Source organism: Antrostomus carolinensis, unplaced genomic scaffold, assembly GCF_000700745.2.
Source record: "Antrostomus carolinensis isolate BGI_N321 unplaced genomic scaffold, ASM70074v2 scaffold3121, whole genome shotgun sequence".
NCBI lineage: Eukaryota > Metazoa > Chordata > Aves > Caprimulgiformes > Caprimulgidae > Antrostomus > Antrostomus carolinensis.
The window spans coordinates 3878-17642 of NW_010294664.1; the positions used below are offsets into that span (position 1 = coordinate 3878).

General features: G+C 36.7%; 1 protein-coding gene across 1 annotated transcript in view; it reads right to left on the bottom strand.

Moving 5' to 3' along the window:
- Window positions 1-10027: 10027 nt before the first annotated feature.
- Window positions 10028-13765, bottom strand: part of NGLY1 (N-glycanase 1) — a 16838-nt gene continuing 13100 nt past the window's right edge. The window contains exons 9-10 of the mRNA XM_010177694.2: window positions 10742-10919; window positions 10028-10203 (exon numbers count right to left, since the gene is read on the bottom strand). Of these exons, the coding sequence (XP_010175996.2) occupies window positions 10028-10203; window positions 10742-10919 (354 nt within the window). The remainder of the gene's footprint in view (window positions 10204-10741; window positions 10920-13765) is intronic.

Here is a 13765-nt window from a genome sequence, read left to right on the forward strand (position 1 = left end):
TTTTATACAATTCTTTTTGAAATCTACTGTGTATCTTACTGTACAGTAAATAAGTGTTCTTCATTAGTGCAGTTCTTTTACAATATTCCTATATTCCTTGCAAACTATGAAGCAAAGAACCTTAAGAAAAGGCACGGTATGTTTTATAGCACTGCCTACTGACAGGCCTAAGTATGAAAAAAGCCAGCATATCTGTTTTTGCAACAAATCCATTAAGTGTTTTATAATAATCATACCCCATATTCTTTTAAAACTAATTTTGCAAACTGTGTTGTTATACAACAGCAAGAAATAATACATTTTCTTGTACTGTCTTTCATAGTAAGCTCATGCCAAAGTTGTTACTGTTCTGCTATAGAATTGTTGTAATAACAACTCACCTTCTTTTTTAGTTAGTTGTTGTGTTTTTTTACTGAGCTTTGTTGTTCCACATATTCTGCTGGAAGCTTTTATACCAGAAAGCCTTTGAAGAGTGGGAGTAGCTCTTTAAATTTATCTGGAAGTAGTGCGGTTTCTGTTACTGCTGCTCATATTCTTTTATTTCCAGGTAGTAAGTGCAATGAATTTGTTAGGTTTTCAGTATCAACATTTTCCTTCCTCTGATGTGTCTTCAGAAGTTAGAAAATGCAATTTATGTTATCAGTGTCTTTTCTAGTATTTTTGGAAACTTTATTTGACACTAAGTATCAGAATCCCATTTACCTTGTAGTGAGTTGTAAAGTTACCTCTTTATCCAAAGACAGAGATACTCTTACAGATTCTTCCATATTCCCGCAACTTCTGGCAGGTATTGGACACTCCACTGAAACATAACATTTTTCTGCTGAGTTCATTTCGCTCGAGACTCATGATAGGGAAGCAAGGAAGCTCCTTTTTTACTTTACCATTAATTTATTGAAAAGGCACCTGTTAGTTCCAAAGGCACGCACATTAATTCCTCAAGTTTGATAACCTGTTTTTTTGTTTGGTTGGTTTTTTTCAGTTGCTCGTTATTTTCTATCATTTCTCTCAAAATATTCTGGACTCAGTTCTCTGGGACGTGAGCAATGATGATAGAACATACTAGCATAAAGACTGGAAACAATGAAATTACTTGAAGTCACAGAATAGCTAAAGTTTAAGAGATCAATTATAGATGTATTGTTCTTTGTGACATTTAATTCTCAAAAATAAAATGTAAAGTTTTCCTTATTTTTCTAAACAGAACATCATTCTCCCAAATAATGCAAGCCACTAATTTTGTGTTGCTGTGCAGAATTGGAGACAACTCAGGGCAAACAATTCTTTCTTTTCTGTTAGTTTTTGTTAACATACAGCAAAGCAGGAACCGTGGCAACTCTGATTACCGTAAAGACAGAGCATGGTTACAGGCCATGTAGGCAGGCACATTAACCAACCCATGGGAACGCAGCACAAGCTACAACAATCCTGCATGACCCAAGGCACACGTTCCAGCTCCAAGTTGCTTCACCAAACCAGTATGACTGCTTTTAGCCACAAAGCCAACTGGCTCTGGCTGGGTAGCACCACACGGCACAACGAGATGAGCCGCCCAGTACAGCAGACACTCTCCCATGGGGCGCACACACAGAACACAGCACTCCCAGCCTCTCTCCAGCTGCCACTTAATGTTTACATCTTCCCTGCTAATTTATGGTCAGTTATCAAATGCTGTGTTTCATGAGCAGAACGAGCATTGCAGTGCCTGTCATCCCACCCTTCATCTATGCCACCTACTCCCACGCTGTTCATGACGGGATATCCCACGAGCCCTAAGGTTGGTGCTCCCTCCAGGGCTGCTAACCACGTCACAGCCGTGGCTCACTCAACAGGTTCTGGAACAAAGTAGCATGAAGATGCAAATACTATAATAGGTGAAACTACCTTTTATATTCCTTTTAAATGAATTAGCACTTTAATGGGATGCTGTGCTTTGCATTTTTACTCCTACATCTTGCAGATTACAAAAAGCAATAGTAAATCCTTGGAAAAAAAGCATAAAATAAAAATATTATTCTCAATCCACAATTGTTTGGGATTGAAAGTTTGACAGCATTCGTATCCTTACAACAGATATCTGTAGCATAGCATGCAAACATATTGTATAATCCTTCATTCACTTTTTTGAGTTTCCAGTGCAATTTATTCAGTTGTTCTTCTGTAACGTTTCCATGAGCTGCGAGGAACAATTTTCCCAAGTAAAAGCTGCTGATTTAATGTGGTCGGGAGCCTTATTGCCTTTTGAACTATACACGTAAACATATAAAAGCACTAGGTTCTAATGCTGGTCCTAATGTCCTGCTCTCAGAATGGCTGCTGCCTCTCTTCTCCTGCTTTTTGTCACCCTCACACCACCTCCCTCACCTCTCAGGCTCCTGGATGACAGGGAGTCTCAAAAAGATGTGAGGAAAGGTCTACGTTACCAGGCCTGCAGCAGACTGCAGCTGATGGCCAGCAGATCTGCTGGGAACAGGAACGATGCTGGGAACACAGGAGGATACCAGTGAGGGATGAATACTGAGGAGTGTGGTACTGAGATGATGCAGGCAGAGGATTTAGTTGTTGTGTGAATATATCATGGGTGTGAGAGTGACAAAGAGCAAGCAGGAGCTAAAATGATACAAGGATGTGTACAAAATCGCCCAGCAATGAAGGCTGTGGCAGATTCAAAGGACCACATTCAAGGAACTTATCAGCAGACTAAGCTACTGTCCTCCCATTGCTTGTGTTCCACTGCCCACCAGAGAAGGAACAGCAGGTACCATGAGCTGGGGAACGCATGCAGGTGGTATGGGGCTGGGGTGACAGCCTGCGATGCACAGGGGGAGCAAGGAAAACACAGACTCCAGGGACACTGTGGAAACCTCCAGATCTTACCTGTGACTGCCTTGAAAGTTGCCTTGATCTCCACTGCAAAGACTGCTTCAAAGGATGAAAACTACTCATTTAGAAGGGAAATTCGGAAAGACTTTTGACAGTGAGGACAATCAGGAGGGTTATCCCAGGAGGTAACTGATACCACATGTTAATCGTAAACAACTGAAGTTGGAGAAAGGCTGCCAGGGAAGGGTTTGGATAAACCTAAAATCTTCCAAAAGATGTCCAAAGCATCTGATTATGCTGCCCTGTAGAATATGTCCACCTTACTACCGATGTAACTAATGCTGTTACACTGCTGGTTTTCTCATTCTAAGATGTACTAAATACAAAATCCACTGATCAGCACTGCTAGTGGTGACTCCTGCTTGACTCGCGAGTAACACTACATGGCTGGAGTGCCTCTTCCATACAACCTTTTCAATAAAATATTCTCCAGTTATGGATTTGATTCTTGAACTACAATAGGTTCTAGTTGATTTCCACTGAATTTGTTATCACATGCCAGCAAACCTGCTGTTCTTGAAAAATGAATTCTATTATTTCCTTTTATCTTTTTCCACATACCCAATTCTTTCAACCACTCTTTCACTAGCATACATGTTGCCTCCACACTCTGTTCACAGAAGGACTTTGTATTTTTCACTGAATATTTGCAGAGGGATGAATTTCCTCACATGAACAGTAATCAGTCTTGTATTTGAAGGGAATACAGTAAAAAGTTTTTAAAAGGTAAATGTACCCTGGCATGTGCTTGTTTCTCATCAATGTTTGTGTCCTACAATGCATTTTGTTTCTGTGGGGCAGAAATGCATGTGCATCTTCTTGTGTCTCTATATACTGGGACTGAATGAACACCCATTTCTTCACATCTTTCTGTCACTCATTAATTCTTTTTCAGCAATAAATTAGTGTATGAATATGAATTATTGGCAAGCCTTAAAAATCTGAAGCAAAGCTATTAAATAAAGTTGCAGAATATAGCTAGTTACAGAGAGTCACCTTGGGTTAAAAAAACCCTTGTTAAAAACCCCCATAGATTTATATTTTAAAAAATAATTATCAAATACTGACTTTGAAGTATAGAAATAACTGATACCACTAACAATATTGTCAGGGGCTGAGATGAGTTCTTATAAAGGCAGTTGATACATAGTTCTGACACTTGAGCAAGAACTTGCTTAAGGCACTGTTTGCCTTTGTAAGGCTCCATGATAATACTTCCTTTAAAAAAAAAAAATCTAATTCATTAAAAAACTAAACAATTAGCTTAGTTTGCTAAACCCACCAATGATGCAAATTTGACGTTTATTTATCAGCATTAACCTGACCTTACTTTCTTCTGCCCTTGAGTGTTAAAAATAAACCGCAGCCTCTAACACTGCACTGCTACCTCCACTGCAGAATTTTTTTTTTTTAATTCCAACCTGTTGTTTTAATTTTATTTGGCCTGTTTTCTTTGAAACTATCATTGCTAACACCATGTAATTCAGTAGGTATACTTAGGCAGAAACACCCACCCAACCAACCAAACAAAAGTAAACAGCTAAATCAAAACCAGTTTGGCGCATGGTTCTTACTAAATCAAACTAGAGCAACTCCAGAATTCTTAACGCAGTCCACAAACAGGCACTTCCCTCTTGGACAATAAAGTTTTGCATCTCTTGGCCAGTGGTGAACTTTGTTTTTAACATACCTTCTCATCACAATGGTAACGCAGAGTGAACAAGTGAGCCTCTCTTTCCACTCCACACTTTGCTGCTGTTCCCATCTGCTCCAAGAGGTTGTAATCAACTGTCCCAACAACTTTACTAAGAGCTTACTTAAACATTGCTCTTGGATGTCTTAATTTTCTTATCATCAGCTGATTTCCTTATGACTGTTTCACAAGGGAGTCTCTATATAACTATCCGAAGTGCTCCTCTAAAGTCCAGCATTTCCTCCTGATTGTGACAAGAGGTAAGCTGCCAGTTGATGATTTTCTGGGTGGAAATTACGTTTCCATGGGCTTCCAGGATACGGGAGATGTATGCTGAATTTCCAAGGATATGAATTCACACATGTCATTATGTAATAAAAGAATCAAATTATCAGAACAGAGACTGATCAGAACATATACTGAAACATTACAATCAAAATACATAGTGAAATAATTTTTGCCCTATTTATTAGATCTTTAACAGAAGCCAGTACCTAGACTTAGTCCTTCAAGTCCCTGTAGGTGCTCAGCACTACACTGAAATCTCGTAATCATTACAGATAGCAAGCTCTCAAAACTCTCAGTTCCACTAAACGCTTTCCACTTAGTGACTTTATGTCACTAAACACTTTCTTTTTCCAAAATCAAAGACCTAGCTTATTTGCTGGAACAAAGAAAGGAATGCATCTATATCAACCAGTAGGAGCCTGTTCTTAAGTTTAAAATTATTCCTACAGCTTAGACGTGTAAAAAGTATGTTTAAAAATGGATATTCCTTAAATCTGAGATTGCTTTTCAAAAAAGGTGTTCGCTATTCTAAGCATTTTTCTTCTACTGAAAATTTTCAGTGACCTAAATATAAACAAGCACATAGAAAAACATCTCAAAAATAGAGTCAATCCTAGAAGTTACTTTTGCCAGCACTAGCTTACGTAGCCCACTATATTCTCTCTCCCCATTAGATTTTATTAAGTCTTGGTATTTTATGTTGGTTTCTGGGTGTCATCAGTTTTAATGACTATTGCTTTTTTTTTTTCCCCTGAGTTTGAATATTTTTAATCTATTCCTTTTATCTCTTCCTCCCAAATAAAAGTAAACTAACTAACTTAATTTTTGTCACAGTATATTTATCATTCAGTTGCAATTCTCTATATAAAATAAAAGCAAATTAAAATGTATTTTAAATTAGATGGAAATGTGTAGAAAAGGATAAAGCTGCAGAAACTGAAGCAGGCTAATCATAAACTAAAGCTAATAACCTAATTATAAAGCTTACCATAAAAAAAAACAAACCCAAAGAATAAACATAAAAATCTAAACAAAGGAAAAAAACCCTTGTTCTCTTAGACAGGCAGTCAGGCAGTCAGTCACATTTAGATCCTTACACATTCCACAGTATCTGTACACCTAAAATACAGACGCTTGATGCTGCTTGACCTTGGCTTGTTACACGGTCAGTTGTATCAACCTACAATTTTTGGACTCTTTACTGTCCTTCTGCTTGGGTTAAATATTCCAGATCAGCATAAAGTACATAATACTAGTGCTATTACTCTTTCATTCTATCCCCATCGACAACACTATGTGACCAACCATCAGTAAACATAATATCACCGATTCTTGTTTATGAGGTCAAGATGTAAAGCACTGCTGGCAACAACAGAATCCCACAAAAGAACCTTAAGTAAGCTGAACTACTGCTAATAATGTTGAATAACTTTAAAAAAAATTCAATGTATAGCCAGGACCTAGGTCTATTCCACCAATTGTATTTAAGAAAGTCCTGTAATTTGCTTCTTAACCCTCCATATGAAGCAAGGAAACAGAAGTTCTTTCAACACTGACACATTTTTTACATTGTTGAATTGCTCACAGAACACTGGCAAAATCCAGAATTTTGTCCAAAACCAGAGCTGTGAACCTATGGTAGAAATTAGAGATTTATTTAAAATAATATCTATACTTAAAAAATGCTAAGTTTTGACAAACACTGAGAAGGTACATCAAATTCTTAACTGGTAGTATACTTCCATTTCTATCTTAAGCAACCGAAGGTAAAGAGATGGGGAGTGTAGACATGGAGAAGAGGACAGATATCCTGATATCTGCCTAGAACAATCTCTGCCCCCCCGGAGTTCCTTTGTTTCGGCTCATTTTGTTTTGAGCTGCAAGAACTCTGCTTCTGGCAGCCATATGTGCTGCCTACCATGTGTTTTCATTTCACTGTGCTATGGAGACAAACATACTTTATTTTTAGTGTTCTACATTTCCTGATGTTGCACATAATAGGGATTATATCTCACCATATGTGATACAAGTCACCATACATGGCAAAAATCTTCCATGGACAACTGATGAGCAAAGGCGACAGATTATTACACAGGATCAGGTGAGATAATTTCCATTACCTACTTCTTAGTTCAAGTATGTAATTTACAGTGAAGCTTGCTTGATTCCTGGATACCTGTGCTTTCTCTCTACACTGCCTACAAGGGGCTTTCTTCATATGTATTAAGGACACATTTTCCTGGCAACTTCCTGGGGTGTAGGAAATTACTGCTACAACTTTGTGGGTACCACTAGTGGCTGCTATTCTGTATGCAGCATTCAGAGTCAACACAGGATATGAAGGAATTAATAGCTGTATGATCAGCTGTAGAGAGACAACAGTGCAGCATAACACACAGTTGTCTGAAAGGAGGAGTTCTGTTGGAAACCACGCACTCCACAATTAGTTTGCAAGCATTAATTGGATAGTATAATATCTATAGAGAATTTGAAAAGATTTCACTGTTGCATCTCAGTGCAGCCCTAGAAGGCACCCCTGGCACACTGGACAATTAGTAGTTATTTAAAATGCACCAAACTACACCGAATTCTAGAAAACAGGGCAGGTTTTACCTATATTGACATTAAGTTGTACCTTTCTAAGCAACAGTATTTTTTTCTTTCCCCATTTAACCTCCCCCTCCTCAAACTTCTAAGAAGCTGAATAAGCACTGACTAAGCTACATATGTCCTGATTAACATCTCCTACAACTCGACCAGTATCTTATCATTGCTAGCAGAACTTAACACCCACATCTTTAGAGCACATTGCAGGAATCTTTCCACCAGACAATATTGCAAATGCAGAATATTGTAAGTTACTATTAAGCAACTATTGATGAGGAATTATCTCTTGTTTCAAAAAATAATTTAAAATTTAGTAATGTTTCAGGTGCACTGAAATAGAAATGAGAGATAAATAGTGCCTTTAAAACAGCTTATGCATGAAGAGATTAAAAATGTTCACTGCTTATAGAGGACTCCAAAAGACACCTGAAAGAGCTCCATTTAACTTTTCAGGTTATTTCTATTCAGTCTGAGGCTTTTGCTCATTAATTCTTTCCTATAATAAACACTTCTATTCATGGCATGTGATCTTACAAATACAGAAGTACATTTTGATTAATTAGATTGGCAAGGCATTTTTCAATCTTTTTATTTAATTCAAACATTTTAATAATGGACTTCAACTACTCTACTGTTTGAGTAGATGATTTTATTAAGTTCTCTGCAGCTATTATTCTTCTCCCAGAGATTCTGACCAAAATGGTGAGAAAATCACTTTTATCTCACCGGTTTTAAATTTACTCTGCCTTCTGCTTTCAAATTATCAAATGCAGTTAAGATGTTTGGCAATTCCTCATAGTCCTCTATTTTAAGTAATACAAATCAATAAATGATTTCTGTCTTAAAGCAGTATCTTTTCAGCTATCGAAATTATGAAGCAGAAACATTTTTGTTGATTGGTGTCACAAAGTCTTCTTTTTTGCCTATTTTCTTCCAACATAGAATACAGATGAGTCTGTATTTTACTTTTCTGTTGGGCTGCCACTCAAAATCTCAAAGCTAGCATTTAGCTGAAACTAAATACAGGAGGTGTTCTGAATGGAGACTGGCAAATTCACTTTGCATTAGCCAAGTGTAGATGAACACCCATCCAAACAGTTCCATGCCACTATGTTGTTCTGTATTAAGGGAGTGAGACTGTGTCTTTTTAATCCCCCTCATAAACTGTCAATTTACACTCTGAAGCAAAGTATATAATCCATCATACATCATTCTGTCACTCTCGAGATGCCATAATTACTATTTTTAAGATGTCTGGTATGAATCTGATGCCTGTGCTCACTGTGCATATGCAGTTTGCAAATAAAATCTGTTGAAAAGTCAGCAAACATTTATTTCAGTGTAAATTATTTTTTTACAATAATTTTAAATCAATACTGGGGCTAGAAGGTCAGAAAAAAGGAACAAAAAGCTTTAAAAACACTGTTCTTGATAACACTGCCCCTAATTTTCACTTATTTTAAAATAAAACTATAGTTTAAACTTTGCATTATAGTCCTATAATAGAAAATTTCTTGTACAATCCAGCCATAGCCTTCCTCAAGTTCTCTAATAAAGACTATCTAATCTGAACATTCACTTCATTCACAGCAATGCTACATCTGACATCTCCTGGGTGGCAGTTTTTATCATACTCAATGAAAAGAAATTTAAATGCTGCTTTAAGGAACAGAAAAGCTGTATATACTTTTACATAGAATTTGGGAAAAGTATTCAACTCAATTCAATATACTATTTTAATACGTAATTTCAACCTGCATGCTTAATAAATCTTTTTAAAAGCGAGCAAATTTGAATTTATATAATTAAAAAGTAATCCAAATGAATATTTTTTCACAGGAAAAAAATGTGATGTTCTTACTCAGTTTTAAGTCTCAATTTCATATCACAGGCTATGACAATTTTAGGTACATAATGAACACTTCTTTCAGAATTAGTTTATTTTCCTAATATCATAACAACATCATCATCTTCCCAAACATTTTTAGGTATTAAACATAAGATCAATACTCAGATATATAACAAGATCATTTTAAGATTGCTTTAATATGTATCTTAATTTCAGCTCTTCTGGTTATTACACAAAATCATATTTTTCTCTTAAAATATCTAAGTCTTTGATTCTTCTTTAAAATATTTTAAAATAACCCCAAGCATCTGTTGTAATAGGAAAACAGAATTCAAACTGTTTGTCCAAGGAGTAGATTATTAAAAAAAAAAGGCAAGCAAGTCAACCCCAAAACTCCAAATTAAAATAAATTACAATTCCTACGATCATGTTTTGCTTCCTAAAAACTGTTTCCTTTTCACCATAAATAAAAGATTACTTAATGGTTCAATCTCTTCATTTTGACGTTTGTTTTTAAAGCGAAGAGGTTTTCATTGTGATGTTTACCTATTCAATACACGTGCAGTTTCACGGTGGCTAAATGGAAGCAGTGAAACAGGAAATGAGCTGCCAGCAGGACCAACAGGAACTGACAACCAAATCTTCATGTTGTATCCATGGTATAAAGTCTTCGAGGAACCTAAAGAACACGTCTTCAGTTCAGGTTCTCAGAGGTCACTGAGTTTTATAATGATCTCTAAGGAATTTTCTCCACGTCCTGTTAGGCTTTCTCTAAACAGCTGTGTGTGTTGCCATGCAGCTTCACCATCCCCTCCATCTAGAACTGCTTCCAACACAACTTCCGTTGCACCAGAAAAATCTGAATAGGAGCAAAGATTTTTATCTATTGGAGGAAAAGACAAACAATTCAGTAAGCCATTGCTCCAGACAGCATATAATGCTAGAATGCATGTTGAAAAGGGTAACTTGTAACGAATGTTTAAGGATCTCAGTTGCAACTTCTCAAATTCACCTGCCAATCAGTGGCAGAAAAAAAAAAAAAAAAACCAGCTGCAAATTTTTAGTTATTACGTGTTTAGTGCTCATGCTGAGAGGATCTAGTCAAGATTGAAGACAATGCACATAGAAGCATCTATCCTTCCTAGTAAATCACACAAATATCTTGTACCCACTCTGTGTTCTTGCTAACCCTGCTCTGTTGCAGGCAGGGCCGTGTATATTAATAAAACTGGGTGTTGCACCAGTTCAGTTCTGATTAAACACGTAGTATTTTCTTGACCTTGCTAAGAAAGACTGAGTTGGAAAAGTCAAAATACATTTACATTTCATTTTTAGTATTTGCACAGTGCTCTCTCCATATAAACTATTTATTTCCAGTTACACCTTTGCTGCATGATTCATTATTTAAATTCCACACTTACCTCCTACCAGAGCAATTTCTGCTGTTGGAGAGAAAAGTCTCCACTTTACTCTTCCACTCTGAAATGTCTGACTGCTTGTCCTAACTGAAATGTTATCTATTTTTAGACCAACTGACTTGCACTCAAACTTCCAGCTGATGGAAGCAGAGGATGACCCTTCTTTTCGGGCTAAATAAACCTAAATGGAAAGAAGACATAGTCAGCACGTCAAAAAACTGAGACAATCAACAGACATCTAATTAATTGTTGTAACAAGGACATGAAGCCTTAAGACACTTTCATTCTTTATGAACTGCACGTAGTACAATCTTGTATATAATCTCCTTCTGAATCCTTAAGTCTACTCCACAGTTAGGTAATTGTACATGTTCATAGTTCTTCACTAGGGAACACTAATCTATTTCAACATGCTTGGTAAAGTTTAAGCCACAAAAATATTTAAGCTTATTATTTAAAAAACCCAAACAACAAAAACCAAACAAACCAAAAAACACAAAATCAAAACCAGACTTCTGGTTTTTATATAAATGCATAAGCCCATACACTGTCTCCTTTTGGTTGCTCAATATTGCTGATGAAGAAAACCGTGTAATCAGTATTTTGGATTCTTCAGATGTGGCTGGCTGCAGACCACCTCTCCTAGGATTTCACATCTCTTGGTTAAAGCAAATCATACAAGCTAGCCCTAGATAAATCCTGTATTAACATTATTTGAGCTGTTAGTGGTTTGCATAATTTAATGTAGTTGTAATGCTGTTCTAAACTTTGCCTGGCTGAACAGTCAAGCTCATGTTAACATTAAAGTTACTATGAACCCTCATAAGAATTTTGTAACAAGCATCTGCTGATCCTTTAAAATCTAGCATCTGTTATCAGCAAACCAAGGTAACGGACATTACAGATTCAAGAGTCTAAACTGCCACGATCCTTTCAGAATCCTTTGTTAAGAAAACTTATCAAAATTCTGTCATGTCAATGCTTCTGATTAATGTCATGCTATTGGACTTGAATAACTCTTTAGTTTTTAATCTGGAAAGAACAACCCTGAATAAACTGATAATAAAACACAGTAAAGATCCCACCCTAACATAGAAATGTTATTGACAGACTACAAAACAGAATTTTAGTGCTACTATGTACCAGGCATAAAAAAAAAGTTAATTCTCATGTTTAAGAAAGCAAAAACCTCCAAAGGTGTGAGGTGTTACACTGGAGTTTACCTACAAAAATGTAACAATTTAACCTGCTTTCATGTGAATATAATCTTCATGTTCATGAAAAGGCTGATCTTCAGACAATTTTTTTTAAGTACCTCAGCTAGTCCTAGCAAGATATTTCCCTTGATCAGATGCTATTGAATTGTGGTATTTGAGTAAGGAAGCCAAAACACCCCATTCATTACTACTTGGTTGAGGTGCACTAAACACAGGCTTCTAGGGATGAAGGTTAAAATATTAGCCTGTCTCATCTGCCATTATAATATCCAAGCATTTAATCAGAAAAACAGAAGTTAAAGTTTCCTTTTGTGTCTTTTTGAATGTCCCCTAACCTTCACACCTGGCTACCCCTTTTCCAGTATTCTGTGAAAAAAAGTCTGAATTCAGGGGGTGGGGAAGACTCATTCAAATTTTCTTCCACTGGAGGAATTCTTCTGGAAAACAAGTTTTTAGAAACCCATGAATTTCAGATCTAGAAGTTCTTACATTCTTATCATCACCTACTGTGGTCTGCTTGTTTGAGCTCTGGATGCTAAGTTGTCTCTGGATAATTTGATTAAATTTGTGGTTTGTATCTGTTTGAGTTTTTACCATAAAATCAAGTGACAATGAATAGCAAGAAAACACACAAATACGATGGAGATGGCTACTATCAGACTGGCCAAGATGATCATCGATCTGAATCATTTTGATCAACAACATTGCAAAGACAGAATACGTAACTGATGGTTCTTTTCTGTTACTCCTGGGCTAACACCTATAATTAACTTTACTGTGGCTTTTACATTTAAATTTCATTCATTACACACTAAATGATAAACAAAATATTTCTATGAAGGCTCCTTTGGCTGGTAAGTTTCTTAGACAGCTGCTGAATCAAACTCCAAATCCATACTTTGCAGATGTATTGCAGAGGCATTACAAAAAGAACATACAAACCCCAAACCTTTTCCTCTGCTGTCTCCCATAACACAAACAACTCCCAACAATCATTTCAGATCCATACACATTCTGCAGGATGCTATTCCTGTAGAACTAACATGCTTTTACCCACAAGCCTGAGATACACCTGGATCTGTACCACCCAGTTTTTCAAGGCCATCCTCTCATCCTGTATCTAGAAAAATTGAGGTGCTATTGAATACAAGGGTAAATTCCTTCTGCTTGGTCTTATAGACTGGTCCCTCCCTGTTTTATTTGATTAGTAGAGCTGAGCAGAACAGCAGACTTGTAACTGGTTTCAGTGCAAAGACAGTATGTTTCTCGCAAAACTGAGGACGACTGATCATTGGAGACTTGAAGATATCATGTGCTACCAGATTTTTAGCAGATCCTAGGGAACCAGAGAACAGTTGTCCCTCATTCCAAGTTTGTTACTTCTCTTTTCTTATAAGTCTACTCTTGTTGTAACATCTTTTATATTATTCTCCATTTTCTTCCTTTATTCCTTCTCTTTCACATAGAATAACACTACAAGCCCCACTGTTACCCCACTGTGTTTTGCAAATCAGTTATGTATAGACCCAGCATAGAAAACCTCAGAAGATTTCATCAATGGGAAGCAAATCATTGCCTAAACTAGAAGGATGTCTGGCCAGAGACCTTTCAGACTAGTAAAATGACAAGGGAACAAAGCAGTAACATGCTGTAGTCCCTGACAGGAATGTTCAGTTCCACAGTTGGTAGCTGTTGCAAGAAAAGCTGTTTGCTAGTAAACAAGCCCTTCCCATCTTACAGGCTTCAGTTCTCTTCTTAGATTTACAGCATATGATTCTTCTGCTGCTCAGTGTCCTGACAGATGGGAAAG